This window comes from Aureococcus anophagefferens, assembly GCF_000186865.1.
Source record: "Aureococcus anophagefferens unplaced genomic scaffold AURANscaffold_1, whole genome shotgun sequence".
In the NCBI taxonomy this organism is placed as follows: Eukaryota; class Pelagophyceae; order Pelagomonadales; family Pelagomonadaceae; genus Aureococcus; species Aureococcus anophagefferens.
The window spans coordinates 2569778-2585040 of record NW_008705561.1 but is presented as its reverse complement, the minus strand read 5'-3'; the positions used below and the strand labels follow the sequence as shown (position 1 = coordinate 2585040).

Genomic DNA, 15263 nt, shown 5'->3' with positions numbered 1-15263 from the left:
GGTGGAGGGGAACGTACGCGCCCGAACTCTCGCACTTGAGCCGGCAGACTCGCGGAGGCGAGCACGCGCACGCGGTGTTGTGGAGCCGACGCCGACGCGCGGTGCGTCGGCGTCGGCGGCGGCGTCCGAGGGCGGACGTCGCCGGGCGGCGTCCGCGCGGTGCCGGAGCAGCCGCGAGGTCGTCGTCGTCGTGTTCTCGTCGTTCTCATCTCGTTCTCATCTCGTTCTCATCTCGTCGTTCTCATCTCGTCGTCGTGTTCTCGTCGTCCTCTTCGCGTTCTCATCTCGTCGTTCTCATCTCGTCGTCGTGTTCTCTCGTCGTCGTGTTCTCCTCGTCCTCTTCTCGTTCTCATCTCGTCGTTCTCATCTCGTCGTTCTCATCTCGTCGTTCTCATCTCGTCTTTCTCGTTTCGTCGTCATGTTCTCATCGTCCTCTCTTCTCGTTCTCATCTCGTCGTCCTCATCTCGTCTTTCTCGTCTCGTCTCGTCGTCATGTTTTCGTTGATGGAGGCATCTAGTAGTAGTATGCATATCCACGGCCAGTGTCGCAGTCGTCGAAGTCGCAGGGGCCGCTCGCGCAATTGCCGAAGGCCCAGTCCGGGCACGACTGAAGACCCGATTCGTGGAACATATACGTCATGCCCGACAAGAAGCCGCCGAAATCATTGGGGATGTCCGTCACCTTGGACACGTCCCAGGCGCTGATGTCCTGGTCGAAGGCGGCAGCTTCGGAGAACGCGTAGCCCATGTTCGTCACCTTCGACGTGTCCCAGGCGCTGATGTCCTGGTCGAAGGCGGCAGCTTCGGAGAACGTGCCGCTCATGCCCGTCACCTTCGACGTGTCCCAACCGCCGATGTCTTGGTCGAAGGCGGTGGTGCCGTAGAACGCTTGGTTCATGTTCGTCACCTTGGACACGTCCCAGGCGCTGATGTCCTGGTCGAAGGCGGCGGTCACCTGGAACGCGTAGCCCATGTCCGTCACCTTCGACACGTCCCAGCCGCCGATGGGTTGGTTGAAGGCCTGGAGCTCCTTGAACAGGGAGGCCATGGTCGTCACCTGGGACACGTCCCAGCCGCCGATGTTCTCGTGGCGGCTCGCCGCGCGCCCGCGCCGACGTCGAAATGGACGCCATACGCTCCTCGCGACCCGCGTTGATCGTTTTAGTATGCAGCAGGAGCTGCAGCGCCTGCGAGATCGTGTGGCTCAGCTCCAGGGGGATGGTTCGGATCTTCTGCCTGCAGCTCCAGTCCTAGCTGCTCGAGTTCTACCTGCTCCAGGTGCACTTGCTGCAGTTCCACCTCCTCCAGTTCTTCCAGCAGCTCCAGGTCTATGCCCTTTAGCGGCGCCGCTGCGGACGACCGGAGCGCCTGTTCCAGGCGCTGCTCTACCTGCAGCTCCAGTCCTAGCTGCTCGAGTTCTACCTGCTCCAGGTGCACTTGCTGCAGTTCCACCTCCTCCAGTTCTTCCAGCAGCTCCAGGTCTATGCCCTTTAGCGGCGCCGCTGCGGACGACCGGAGCGCCTGTTCCAGGCGCTGCTCTACCTGCAGCTCCAGTCCTAGCTGCTCGAGTTCTACCTGCTCCAGGTGCACTTGCTGCAGTTCCACCTCCTCCAGTTCTTCCAGCAGCTGCAGGTGCTGCTTTTCCAGTCCCTATTTCGAGCTATTTGATGTCCTCGCTTTCGAGCAATCGCCCTTGGATTTGGCGCAGCAGACCGAATCGCCGTCATACTTGCAGACCTTGTTACTCTCCTCTGAGAAGGCACCGCAACTCACGGTGTAGAGGTTGTCTTCGCAAAACAAGATGTCGGCGTCGCTGCACGACTTGAGGCGACGACGAACGTCCGCGCCCGCGACGTCCACGTCGAAGCGCTCCCGGAGGGCCTCGACGTCGGTCTCGACGACGTCTGTCAGGAAGGTCATGAGGGCCGACGGCTCCGAGCCGAGGCGCGCCGAGACGCCGGTCGCAAAAGCGAGCAGGACGAGCTTCATCGGCGATCCGGACAAAAGATGATGGGGGGGGCTTGATCAGACCATCGGCTTCGAACGCCATGCGGCCGCGACCGCGCGCGGACCTCGGACCTCGTCGGCCTACTAGCCCCTACGCCCGCGCGCCCCGTCGCGCGCGGCGACGCGTCCTACGCGTCGAAGACCGCACCGTGCGGCCGCGGCCGCGGGACCGCGAAGGCGGCCTAGGCGGGCGCGGGTTGGCCTTCTTCTTGGCCGGCGCCTTCTCGCCGCCGGCTTGGCCTTCGCCTTGGACACGGTCCGCGTCTTGGCCGGCGCCTCGGACGCGGTCGACTTGCCACCGCGCTTGCGGCTGCGGCGCTGAAAGCCGCGGTCTACGCGCGCACGCGGCCGTCGGCATCGTGTGTTGGCGCACGATGGCGCAGGGGACGCCCCGGGGCGGTTCACGTCGACTCCGAACACCTCCGTCGCGTTGGGTACAATGAAAACACCGATTAACCTCGGCTAGAAGGGTAGCTTCGCGTGGCGGTTGACGTCCTTGTAGAGGAGGTAGCGGAACTCGCCGGGCCCGCCGGCGTAGCAGGCCTGGGGGCAGAAGGCGCGCATCCAGATGAAGTCGCCTGCGCGGGGGTCGCGCGTCGGGAGGCGCGCGTTCGCGCGCGCGGCGACGCCGGGCGGCCACCGGCCTCGACCTCGATCCAGTCGCCGTTGACGTTGTAGACGGCCTTGCCCTCGAGGACGTAGAGGCCGTGCTCCATGACGTGCGTCTCGAGGAAGGGGATGACGGCGCCGGGCTGGAAGGTGACGATGTTGCAGTGCATGTCGTGGCGGAGGTCGTCCGACGCGACCTGCGGAAAAAGACGTCTCCGGCCGCCGCGAAAAAGAGAAGCAAGAGACGCGGCGCGACGCGCGAAGCGCGTCGTCGCCCAGGCGCCGTTCGTGTCGGGCATGGGCGTGCGCGGCGTCGCGGCGTCGCTCGTGACGAAGAACTCGGGCGCGGGCGTGTTCGGGGCCGGCTCGTAGCGCTTCCGCACCCAGACGAACGCCGCGTCGTCGTCGCCGGCGTTCTTCAGCGCCCATCGCGCGCCGGGCGGGACGAAGGCGAAGCCGCCGGCCTCCATGGCGTGGGTCTCGCCGCCGTGGGTCAGCGCGAGGGATCCGCGGAGCACGAAGAGCGCCCCCTCGGCCGCGTCGTTCGGCTCCGGCGCGTCGGAGCCGCCGCCGGGCGCGACCTCGACGACGTACTGGGAGAAGGTCTCCGCGAAGCCGCTCAGCGGCCGCGCGAGGATCCAGCTGCGCGTGCGCTCCCAGTTCGGCAGCGGCGACGTGACGATGTCGCGCAGGACGCCGCGCGGGATCATCGCGTACGCCTCCGTGAACTTCGCGCGCGACGTCAGCAGGTCGCTCTGCGGCGGGTGGCCGCCGGGCGGCGACGCGTAGGTGGCCAGCGGTCTCGCGCAGCGCGACGCTCTCGGCGCAAGGCGCGCGAAGCGGAACATCGCGCCGTCACACTTTGGCTTGAGGGGGGCTTGAGGGGAAGATGCACAGATGATGCACAGCCGCACCTCTAAATTTAGAAGGTGAGGTCTAGGCAATGCCTTCGTGGCCTGCAGCCCGGCGGTAGCAAGACATTTCTTCGTTGCACGAGGCTTGGTCACCAATCGAGACGATGCGCCCGTTGATGGCTGCCCTCGTCGCCGTCGCCTTCGCTACGGATCCGGACACGACGAGCACGGACACCTACGCGATCTACGACGTGCTCGCCGTGGGCCGCTGCAACGGCGGCGACGGCGAGGCCATCTGGATCGACCCCATGGACGTGGCCGAGATCGAGCGCTACAACGCGCGGCACAACACGTCCTACGACGCGTCCACGCGCGACGACTTTGGCAAAGTCCTGGCGCCGGGCGACTGCTGGGGCACGTGCGCGCTGCGCCTCGGCGCCGCGCTCGTCGCCGCGGACTTCCAGTTCAGCCTCTCGGACTGCAACTGCTACGACGCCTGCGCCTGCCTCGGCTACCGCTGGGTGTCGTCGAAGGACAAGAAGGCCTACACGGTCCTGCCCGCGGGCGCGGACCTCCCCCGGCCCTGCGACGCGCCGACCTACGCGCCGACGACGGCGCGGCCGACGGCGCCCCGACCGACGCCCGGGCCCGCGCCCGCGCCGCGCCCGCGGCCCACGGCCCCGCGGCCCTACGAGGCCGCCCGCGAGGCGCGCGCGCGGCGGCCGCAGCGGTGGTCCCGGGACCGGCGGCCCCACGCGTCCGAGGCGCCCATGCGCAACTTCTACGCGCAGTCGCTCTCCGTCTTCGTCCTCGTCGGCTTCGTCGCCTGCGGCCTCTCCTGCGCGCGCGGCGCGCTCCGGCGGTGCGCCGCGGCCGCCGCCGCGGCGCTGGCCGCGCGCGCGGCGGTCTACCGCGGCGGCGCCGCGCGGCCCGAGGAGCGCGCGTCGCTGGTGGTCCCGCCGGACCCGGACCTCGACGCGTCCCGCACGCTCGAGATCGACGGCTAAAAAAGGCAATATTGCTTCAACGAGCTATCCAATCAGTTCACGACTGAGGGGGCGCCCGCGCCGCTCGGGCCGCAGCGCCCGCTGCGACGGCGCCATGGCGGCCTGCTGCGCCGAGCGCTGCAGCGGGCAGGTGAAGACGCTGAGCGTCGTCATCGCGCTCTTCTCGCTCATCGCGTTCGTCCAGTTCTTCTTCGCGCTCTACGCCCACAGCAACGCGCTGCTCGTGGACTGCGCGTCCATGGCCGTCGACACGCTGACCTACGCCGGGTCGCTCTGGGGCGCCTGCGCGACGGCCGACGGCGGCGGCGCGGGCGACGGCGGCGCGCGGCGCGCGCTCGCGACGAGCTGCGCGTCCATCGTCGTCCTCTACGGCGTGACGGCCTGGGGCCTCGCGGGCGCGGTGCGCGACCTGCTCGCGCGCGATCTCGACGACGACCTGGACGCGGCGGTCGTCCTCGCCTTCGGCGTCTTCGGCCTGGTCTTCGACGCCGCGGCCGTCTTCGCGTTCCGCGTCTTCGTCGACGGCGACGGCGGCGCCGCCGCGGGCGAGTCCGCGGACGACGGCGAGGACCGGGGCGTCATGCTCCGGACCTGGGACGACGACGACGACGGCATCGGCGACCGCGCGTCGGGCGTCATGCTGCGGACCTGGGACCGCGGCGACGGCGGCGACGGCGAGGCGCCGGCGCTCGCGCGGTCGGCCGACGACATGAACATGTGCAGCGCCTTCAGCCACGTCCTCGCGGACTGCATCCGCTCCGTGACGTCCATCGCCCTCGGTCTGGCGGTCCTGCTGGACCCGCGGCTCAACGGCGCGCGCTGGGACGCCTACGCGACGGTCGTGATCTCGAGCACGGTCCTCCTGGGATCCACGGCGCTCGCGGGCGACTGGTGCCGCCTCGCCCGCGGCCTCCGCGGCGCCGCGCGACGACGGGCCGAGGCCGAGAAAGCCGTCGAGCTCGTCGACCGCGAGGCGCCGGATCGGCCGCCGGATCGGCCGCCGGACGACGCGCGCCCGACCGCCCTCGTGTAGTCACCCGACCTCGCTCGACGGTGTCGTTTCGGGGGGTTCCACTGTACACGCGCGCCCCGAGGCCCGGCCCTAGGTCGCGCGGAAGGTCGCGATGATCGCGGGGAGGAAGCGGGAGACCTCGTCGTTCGCGGCGATCGTGTCGACGGGCGCGGACGCCCAGGCCGTGAGGATGCGGTCGGGCTTGAGCACGCTCACGCCGATCTCCTTGCGGACGATGGGCACGTCGTTGGGCACGTCGAAGTAGGCCTTGCCGACGAACTCGACGCGGTCCGCCGCGACGAGCGCCGCGGACGTCAAGCGGCAGCTGCTCCACGCGAGCTCCTGCGCCCGGTCCTCGAGGAGCTGCGTCGCGAAGGCCTCGACGGCGGCGGCGGCGCCGCCGCCCTTCGCGGGCCTCGCGGCGGGGCTCGGCCACGCGGGCGTCGCCGCGCGCGGCTGGCACGTCACGGCGATGACCGCGGACTGGCCGAGGTCCGCGGCGGCGAAGCGCGTGCCCTTGGACGGCGCGCCGCCCAGGAGCTCCGGCAGGGGCTGCGTGCGCATCCAGTTGCGCGTCGGGTACGCCACCTCGAAGCCGTCCTCGAGGTCCCGGAACACCTTGCCGGGGTCCAGCTGCTCCGTCGGCAGCACGGCGTCGCCCTCGGCCCAGCGCGGCGCACCGGCGCCGGCGGGCGCGAGCGGCGCCAGGGCCGCGGCGGACGCCGCGGCCGCGGCCTCGGCGATGAGCTCGCGCCGGCCCAGGGGCGCGCGGAGCGCGCAGGCGGCGAGCGGCAGGAGCAGGAGTCGCATCCTCGTGGTTGGGGCGCACGGAGCCTCGCGAGCGACGCTTTTCTTTTGCGCAGATGAACGGAGCCTTGCGAGCGATGCGACGGCGGTTGCAAGTCGCGTACGCAGCGGGCGCGGGCCGTCGAGTACGCCCGCGAACAAGGGGGCTCCAGCGCAGATGGCTTTTGGTCGAGAGCGCGCGCCGGCACGCGTCGTGAGAGCGCTGCGTTCATGATGCCGGAACTTTTACCCGGCACGCGTCAGCTGCACTCAAAGCCCGTCCCCGCCGGCGGCGATGGCGTCCCAGACGTCGCAGTTCGCCGCGCCGACCTTGGGCTCGTCGCGCATCTTCATGTCCGCCGTGGGCTTGAGGACGACGTTGCGGTCCTCGGCCGCGCGGGGCCACTCGCCGAGGGCGTCCGAGCCGCCGCGTGTGTTCGGGTCGCCGGACGCGGCGAAGTTCGTCCAGAATTGCCCCACCTTCTTGGCGAAAGCGGCCTCCGTCGCGTCGAAGGCGCAGCCGAGGCACGACTTGTCGTAGGTCGGCCCGGGTTCGCTGCAGTTCGTGTAGCCGAGGTTCATCTTGATGGGCTGGCCGAAGACGAAGCTGATCTCGTCCTGGTGCATAGAGCCGAACTCCGGCGGGTGCCAGTTGGCCACGGCCGTGCACGTCTCGTCGCTCTGGAACCAGTAGTCGAAGCGGTACAGGTAGGCCTTGGCGCCGGCCTCCTCGAAGCCCGCGGCGGTGCGCCGGAGGCCTAAAGACGAAGCGATCACGCTCGTAGAACACAAGGAGACGCCGCCACGCGCCGCAGAGCATGGAGTCGCTCGCCTTCCAGCCCATGCGGCGCGAGTTCTCCCGCGGGTCCGCCGTCGCCGGGTAGCGCCGCTCGAGCTCGCGGAACGCCTTCGCATCGCCGCGCGCGTCCTCGCGGAGCGACGCGACGTAGTCGCGCTCCTTCACGGGCCCCTTGTTCATGATGAAGAGATACGAGTCGTTCGTGTTCGCGCCGAGGACCAGCGCCACGTCGTTGACCTCGGACCTGGCCAGGAGCCGCGCGGGCGCGTCGGGGAGGAGGAAGCCGTCGACGACGGGGCCCCAGGACGTCGCCGCGGAGCAGTCGTTGGGCGTGAAGCAGTGGACGTCCTGCGAGTAGACGAGGTCGTCGCCCGACGCGTTCGCGACGCAGGCCTTGCGCGTCGCGTTGCCGCACCCGAGGTAGTCGGCGACGACGCGCTCGTTCTTGAGCGCGGACCGCGCGTCGCCCGCGTCGAGGCCGCCGGACTCGGAGACGATGCCCTCGAGGAGGCCCCCGGACGACGGGAGCACGGCGTGCAAGTTGCACAAGCTCGCGCCGGAGCTCTGGCCGAAGATCGTGAGGCGCGTCGGATCGCCGCCGAAGGCGCCGACCTCGCGCCGGAGGAAGACGAGCGCGGCCTGGATGTCCGTCAGCGCCCAGTTGCCCGTCGCGCGCTCGCCGACGTCCTCCTCGAAGGCCAAGAACCCAAAGGGCCCCACGCGGTAGTTGATGGACGCGACGACGGCGTGCTGCGCGCTCGCGAGCATGCTCGCGTTGTAGGGCTCGGCCTCGCCGAAGTCGTTGCTGCCGCCGGGCACGAACATGATCACGGGCAGCGCCGCGTCGGCGGCCGCGCCCGCGGGGCGCCAGACGTTGAGCACGTGGCAGCCGTGCTCGACGCCGTAGGTCGTGACGTTCGTCAGCACCTGCAGACAGGCCGGCCCGAAGTAGGAGCCGTCGAGCGTGCCCTCGAGCGGCGCCGTGCGCACGACGGCGGGCTCGAAGCGCGGCGCGTCGCCGTAGGGGATGCCCAAAAACTCGTCGGCGACGTCGCCCAGGGCGTTGCCGCGGACGGCGCCGATGGTCATGGACACGACGGGACGTTCCCGCGCGCTCGCGCCGGCGGCGAGCAGCAAAACAGCGGCGAGTTTCATCATCGCAGGATGGCAGAGCGCTCGCGATCGAAGGGCTGCCCTTTGAAAGAGAGCGGTAGTTTCAGTGCTTCTGTTCCTTCCATCAACAGTTGTGGCAATTCCATGAAGGCATGTCTCTGCTCCGCCCACCTACGCTGCGACGACCGTCGCGGCACCTCGCCGTGCTCGGCCTCGCAAGCATCGGCCGCGCGCTGTCGTCATCATCGAGAGAGTACGCTTTGACGCCGCGCGCCGCGGTGGCGGTGACGGTTCGGCGGCCGACGAGTCCGCCGAGCTATTGCCTGATCCAGCGGGGCAAGCCGCCCGGCGAAGGCAGGTGGAGCATTCCCGGCGGCGCCCTGGAGCTGGGCGAGGAGACGCTGGCCGGCGCGCGGCGGGAGCTCGCCGAGGAGACGGGCCTGCGCGACGGCGTGTCGTGGCACGGCGCGCCGTTCACGACGTCGGACGCCATCTACCGCGACGACGACGGCCGCGTGCGCTTCCACTACCTCATCGCTCAGTGCTTCTGCGAGGCGGCGCCGACCGCGGCGCTCGCGGCGGGCGACGACGCGCTGGACGCTAAGTGGTTCACGCTCGACGACGTCGCGAACGCGGGCGGCGACGTCGCGGGGAACTGCTGGCGGATCCTGGCGCGCGCGGAGGCGCTCTTCGCCGCGGGCCTGCTCCCGGGAGACGACGAGGGGCGTCCGTAACTTATCGTGGCAGAACACGACACGATGTCCCCGAGGATGCCAAAAGTCGAGGCAAAGAAACACAACACACCGGCCCGTTAGCGCGCGCCCTCGACTCGGCACGCCTCGCACTCGCGCCCCGCCTGCGGCCGCGAGAGGCACGCGTCGCAGAGGAGGAGCTTCCCCGCGCAGGACGCGCAGGCGTGGGAGCCGCGGTACACGTCCCAGGGCGCGGCGCAGCCGTCGCAGGCTCCGAGCACGTCCGCGGAGCCGCGCGGCGCGGCGCCGTGGCGGTTCCGGCGGTCGAAGACGTAGTTCGCGCCGACGAAGTGGCCGCCGTCGCCGTGGGCCTCGAGGTACTTGACGATGCCGCCGCGGAGGTGGAAGACGCGGCCGCGGTCCGCCTCCGGGAGCCGCGTCCGCAGCGCGGCCGTCGCGCGCTCGCAGCGCACGCCGCCCGTGCAGTACATGAGCACGTCGCGGCCCCGGAGGGCCGCCCGCGTCGCCGGCGCGTCGAGCCAGGCCCCGAAGTCCGCGAAGGTCCGCGTCCCCGGGTCGAGCGTCTCGAGGCCCGCGGCCCGGAAGCCGCCGACGCGCGTCTCGTAGCCGTTGCGCACGTCGACGAGCACCGGCGGCCGCGCGCCGCCGGCGTCGGAGAGCCGCGCGTGGAACGCGAACGGGTCCAGGGCCGCGCCGGGCCCCGCGGCGTCCAACGCCCGCCGCTCCTCGGCGCCCGCGCCGAAGCCGCAGAGCTCCTCCGCCGTCCACACGACGAGCCTCGGCCAGGCGGCCCCGGGGCCGCAGGCCTCGACCTTGTACTCGACGCCGGGCCAGCCGTCGCCGGGGACGGCCCGGAGCGCGGCGACGAAGGCCGCGACGTCGCCGCGGGTCCCCGACAGCGTCGCGTTGACGCCCTCGGCCGCGACGCGGACGCGGCCCGCGAGGCGCCACGCCGACGCCAGGGCGTCGAGCCACGCGGCCGTCGCGTCCCGGCCCGCCTCGCTCCAGGCCGGCGACGCGTAGTGGTAGAACCCGAGGAGCGCGTCGTGCGCCGGCGCGCCGGGACCGCGCGGCGCCGCGCCGGCGCGCGCGACGCGCAGGGACCCGGACGCGACGCCGCCCCGGGCGTCGACGACGCGCCGCGGCACGCGCTCGAGCGCCCAGAGCCCCCGGGCCGCGCCCACGTCCAGGAGCGCGCCGAGCTTCCGGAAGCCGAGCGCGCGCGCGTCGAGCGCGGAGCCGTGGAGCGCGGCGTACACCGTCGGGAGCTGCGCGGCGTCCACGGGCCCGTCGGCGCCGTCGACGACGGCGGCGACGCGGTCGAGGGCGGCGTCGACGGCCGCGGCGTCCGCGACCTCGGCGACGGGCCCCTTCTTTTGGTGCTTCTGCGGCCGCCGCATGGACCTAGCGGAGGATGTCGTCAGTCTCAGCCCGGCGGCCGGCGGGGGGGGTGGGCCGCTCCGGCGGTCGGTCCGATCGTCGATCGCTGTTGGCGTCGAGTAGCACGGAACGCGGAGAGTGGAGGCTCCGGATCGCGACTCTAGTATGAACGACGCCGCGGGAGGGATGCGCGAAAGGACGCCGGCTCGTGCGGCGTGGATGCGGACGACGCTTGCGCTTCAGCGCCCGAGAGGGCCGTGACCCTGTGCGCAGCGCAGCGCAGCGGGCCGCGGCGCCGACCGAGTTTCCGAGGCCGCGGGCGGTGCGCCGAGCGCCACTGAAGTGGGCGACAACTGTGGTGAGGCGAAAGCTCGGCGGCATCGTCGTCGAGTTGCCCTGCACCTGTGGACGGCACCATGCCGAAGGGCGGCGGGGCGCTGGAACTGACAATGATGGAAGCAGCCCAACGACGCGCCTGACTGGATCGCGCGGATGGGCGCGATCATCTCGGCGCCGGCGTCGGAGCTGCCGGACCGCGTGGACCGCGCGACGGCGGCGCGCCTCGCCGGCGCCGCCTTCGACGAGGCGCGCTGGGCGGCGGCCGCGGGCGCCGACGGCTGCGTCGGCCGCGACGAGCTCCTCGCCGCCGGCGCGGCGGCGCCGGCCGACGCCGGCGAGTCGGCGACGCTGCGCTTCATCCACGTCAACGACATCTACGACCTCGCGTCGCTGCCGTCCCTCGCGACGCTCGTCCGCGACCGGTCGGCCGGCGCCGATCGAGTCGTCGTCACGTGCGGCGGCGACTTCCTCGCGCCCTACCTGCTGAGCGGCCTCGACCACGGCACGGGCATGGTCGACTGCCTCAACGCGCTGGGCTGCACGCACTGCTGCTTCGGGAACCACGAGTGCGACGCGCCGCGCGGCGCGGGAAACGGGCGCCGCGCGCCCAACCGCAGAGGCTCCTCTCTCGGCCGTTTCCCGCTTGTTTCGGCTCTAGTTTGGACGAGCGACCATCCCTCGGAGCGGTCTCGACGCGTGGATACTGTTTCCGGAACGATCGCGCGCGGCACGCTCGCGTCGAAGCGACGTCGCATCGCCCCGTTCCCGCCCAGGTCCCGCACGCGGCGCTCCTCGAGCGCATCGCGCAGTTCGGCGGCGTCTGGATCAACAGCAACATGCCCGGCATCACGGAGGGGTCGCCCCTCCACCCGCTGCCGGAGTACGACGTCGTCGAGGTCGCGAGCCGGAGCGGCGGCCACACGCGGCGCGTCGCGGTCCTCGGCCTGCTCTGCGACTACGCGCAGCTCTACCGGAAGTCGGCGTTCAACGGCCTCGCGGCCGCGGGCGGCATCGAGCCGCCCATGGACGCGTTGAAGCGACTCACCGGCGCGCTCCGAGACGCCGAGCAGCCCGACGCCGTCGTCGCGATGACGCACCTGCTCGACGCCGAGGACGACGCGATCTGCGCGACGGGCCTCTGCGACGCGGTGCTCGGCGGCCACGACCACGCGGTCACGGCCCGCGCCTCGAGCGGCGTGCCCCTGGCCAAGGCGGGCATGGACGCGACGCACGCCGTCGTCATGGACCTGTCCTGGAGCGACGCGCGGGCGGCGACGCCGGCGATCCGCACGACCGTCGAGCGGACCGCGGACTTTGCGCCCGACGCGGAAATCGCCGCGCGCGTCGCGTCGCACCTCGCCAAGGTCGAGGCCATGGACGAGATGGTGTTGAGCTCCGTGCGGCGCGTCCGCCGCTGTGCCGAAACCAACCACTGGTTTGGGGGGTCCCCACCAAACTTGAGAATTCTCTAGCTCGGTCAAATCAAAGTCGATTCGGCTGATTTTTGGACGGATCGATCGCTCTCGTCGAGTTCTCGAAGCACAGTGAAAGAGTCTGGTCCAAATCGTTCGAATACGCTCACATTGAAGTCGGGTTGAAGATTTGGTTTCGGCACAGGTCCGCCGCGACCTCTTCCCGGGCCTCCGCGTCGACGACGCCGCGGCGGCGCGCGGCCGCCGCGCGTCGCTGCGGCGGAGCGCCGCGGACGCGACGCCGCCGCTGACGTCCGTCGGCGTGCGCAACGGCGAGCGGTCCATGGCGACGCTCCTGGCGTCGATCGTCGCCGCGGAGCTCGGCGCGGACTGCTGCGTCCTCGAGGCCGGCGGCGTCCGGGGCAACGCGACGTACGAGGCGAGCCTGACCTTCGCGCACCTCCGGGCCGAGCTGCCCTTCGAGAACCTCATGGCCGTCGTGCCCGTCGACGGCGCGTCGCTGTCGGCCTTCGTCCGCGACTCGCGCGACCGGCCGGACCTCCGGAGCCCGCGCGGCTACGCGTTCGTCCTCCACGGCGACGTCGGCCTCGCGTACTGCCCGGAGCGCAAGGCCGTGACGACGGTCCGCGGCGAGCCCCTGGACCCGGACCGACTCTACACCGTGGCGACCTGCGTCGACCTGGGCTTCGGCTCCGGCAAGAACCAGGGCAGCAAAAGAGAGCGAAATTCCCAACTTCAAAGCCTCATATCTCGGCCGTTTTCCACTCGTTTCGGCTGATTTTTGGACGAGCGATCATCTCTCGGAACGGCCTCGAAGCGTGGATGCTTTTCCCGGAACGCGCGCGCGCGGAACACTCATGTTGAAGATAACTTGAATCACCCTTTTCCTGCCCAGGCAAGAACGCGGCCATGGCCGCGTACGCGGCGCGCCACGGCGACCGGCTCCCGGACCGGGACGCGGCGATCCCCGCGAAGACGCTCGTCATGAAGTACCTCTGCCGCGAGCTCTGGAAGCTCTTGCCGGCCTTCGACGACGTCGACGCGGACCGCTCCGGGTTCCTGGACCACGACGAGGTCAAGCGGACCTACGTCGCCGCGCTCATGGCCGTCCACGACGACGGCGCGCCCGAGTGCGAGTCGGAGAAGATCGCCGCGGAGAACATGGTCGACCAGCTCATCGCCTGCCTCGACACGAACAGCGACGGCAGGGTCGACCGCCGGGAGTACGCCGCCGTCGCCCACGGGGCCCACTAATTCGCCTCTAACGCCGCGCGGATCACGGGCGTGAGCTCCGCGTTCGACGGCGCCTCGGCGAACTCGGCGGCCTTGGCGTACTCGCCCGTGCCCGGGTCGACCCAGACGTCGTAGGGCGCCGGGTACTTGCGGTTCACGACGACGCGCACGGGCAGCGCCGTGTTGCCGCCGGCGACGACGAGCGGCCGGAGCGCGTAGACCTCCGTCGCGTCGCGGTACTCGATGGGCTCCGTCTCGAAGGCCCCGTTGACGACGACGACGGGCACGCCCCGCGCCGCGCCCGCCTTGAACGCGCGCCGCGTCGCGACCATGTCGTCCGTGGACGACGGCGCGAAGACGACGACGACGGCGTCCTCCGGCGCGGCGTCGTCGCCGACGGGCGCGTCGAAGCGCCGCAGGAGGGGCTCCCGCGACGCCGCGCCGTCGCGCGCCGGGGGCGCGCCCTTGGGCGCGGTCGCGTCGAGCACGAGCGCGGCGCCGTAGGGCAATTTCTCGACGAGGTCCCGGGCCCAGGCGTCGACGACGGCGCGGTCGAACTTGGGCTGCTGCGGGTCGAGGCCCTCGACGCGCGCCTCGACGAGCACGCGCCGCTTGCCCTCGAGGACGGCCGCGAGGATCGCCTCGCCCGCGTCCGCCGCGACCTCGGCGACGTCGAGCGCGACGCCCGCCGGCGGCCGCGGCCGCCGCCTGCCGGCGTCGTCCCGCGCCTGCGCCGACGCGAGGTTCGGCGGCATGTCGTAGGTCTCCCTCGGCTGCGCCGGCTCGGCGGCGACCGGCGGCGGCGGCTCGGCGGCGACCGGCGGCGGCGCCTCGGGCGGCGCCTCGGCGGCGACCGGCGGCGGAGCCTCGGGCGGCGCCTCGGCGGCGACCGGCGGCTCCTCGGCGATGATTGGCTCCGACTCCGGCGCAGCGGGCATCGCGAAGAGCGACTCCATCCGCGCCCGCATGGCGGCGAGCTCCGGGTCTTCATCGTCCTCGGAGGCGGCCCTGAGGACGAACGACCGGTCCGCGAACGAATCCTTGGTCGCTGCTGCTTGGCCAGCGAAGCCATGGGGCGGCACGAGCGCCTCCGCCACGCACAACGTTGCGCACAGTGCGACGATCCTCATTGCCATGCGCACAGGAATCAATGTTGAGGCGCTGCAAGGCGGGGACAACATCGCCCCCAGCCAGGGGGCCGCCGATCCCGATTTCAAGTCTTTATCAAACAGCCGGCGCGCGGCGCCTAGTGGCCCTTGGCCTTCTTCTTCTTCTTCTTGGACTTGGACTTCTCCTTGGGCTGGCCCATGGCGGCGTAGGCGGTCTGGTTGTTGATGGGGACGAAGGCCTGGCCCGTGCGCGCCTGGGCGTGCTGGAGGATGGAGAGGGAGCCGGCGCCGGCGGACATCTTGATGGAGCGCTGGCGCTCGGCCTCGCGCGCGGCGAACTTCTCCTGCTTCTTCTTGCCCGGCCCCTTGCCGTGGAACTTGTGGCACATCTGGCGGAAGGCCTCCTTGCGCGTGAGGAGGCGGCCGTCGGCGTCGCGGTACTCGAGCTTGATGGGCTTGAACTGGAGCGAGGGGTCCGGCGGCGCGGCCGGGTCGTCCTCGGTGCCGTCCTCGAAGATCGTCTGGTCGCGCGCGCGGCCGACCTTCTGCTCGACGTGCTTGATCTGGACGTCGCCCGTCTGGCGCAGGAGGCCCATGGTCGCGGCCATGCCGTCGCGCGCGAGGGGCTGCTTGTGGAGGAAGTCGATGAGGTCGCCGCGGTCCTCGGCCTCCGCGGCGGCGAGGCTCTCGTCGTCGCTGTCGCTCATCGCGTCGGAGTCGCTCTCGTCCGGCGGCAGCTCGCCCGCCTCCGCCTTGACGGCGGCGCCGCCCGCGGCGGCGAGCGCGTCCGCCGCGGCCTCGGCGGACGCCTCGGCGTTCTCCGCCGCGCGCTCCTCGAGGCGCGCGTGGAGCCGCGCGGTGAACTCCGT

At 71.4% G+C, this 15263-nt stretch overlaps 4 protein-coding genes across 4 annotated transcripts; 2 read left to right on the top strand and 2 right to left on the bottom strand.

Moving 5' to 3' along the window:
* Window positions 1-2439: 2439 nt before the first annotated feature.
* Window positions 2440-3467, bottom strand: AURANDRAFT_52105 (hypothetical protein; the record flags this gene model as incomplete). The annotated part of the gene is made up of 3 exons (XM_009034171.1): window positions 2440-2585; window positions 2648-2813; window positions 2877-3467. The coding sequence occupies 3 exons, from the start codon at window positions 3462-3464 to the stop codon at window positions 2470-2472; spliced, it is 870 nt and encodes a 289-aa protein (XP_009032419.1).
* Window positions 3468-6839: 3372 nt separating this feature from the next.
* AURANDRAFT_13973 (hypothetical protein) lies at window positions 6840-7974 on the bottom strand (the record flags this gene model as incomplete). Its single annotated transcript, XM_009034170.1, has 2 exons — window positions 6840-7053; window positions 7532-7974. Coding segments are annotated over 2 exons (657 nt in total), but the record flags the coding sequence as incomplete, so codon positions are not given.
* A 365-nt stretch (window positions 7975-8339) lies between these two features.
* AURANDRAFT_60840 (hypothetical protein) lies at window positions 8340-8921 on the top strand (the record flags this gene model as incomplete). The annotated part of the gene is made up of 1 exon (XM_009034324.1): window positions 8340-8921. One exon carries the CDS (start codon window positions 8340-8342, stop codon window positions 8919-8921), a length of 582 nt encoding a protein of 193 aa, XP_009032572.1.
* A 1851-nt stretch (window positions 8922-10772) lies between these two features.
* On the top strand, window positions 10773-13306 carry NTD5 (hypothetical protein; the record flags this gene model as incomplete). The annotated part of the gene is made up of 4 exons (XM_009034325.1): window positions 10773-11264; window positions 11393-12016; window positions 12237-12819; window positions 12948-13306. 4 exons carry the CDS (start codon window positions 10773-10775, stop codon window positions 13304-13306), a joined length of 2058 nt encoding a protein of 685 aa, XP_009032573.1.
* Between the last annotated feature and the right edge of the window lie 1957 nt (window positions 13307-15263).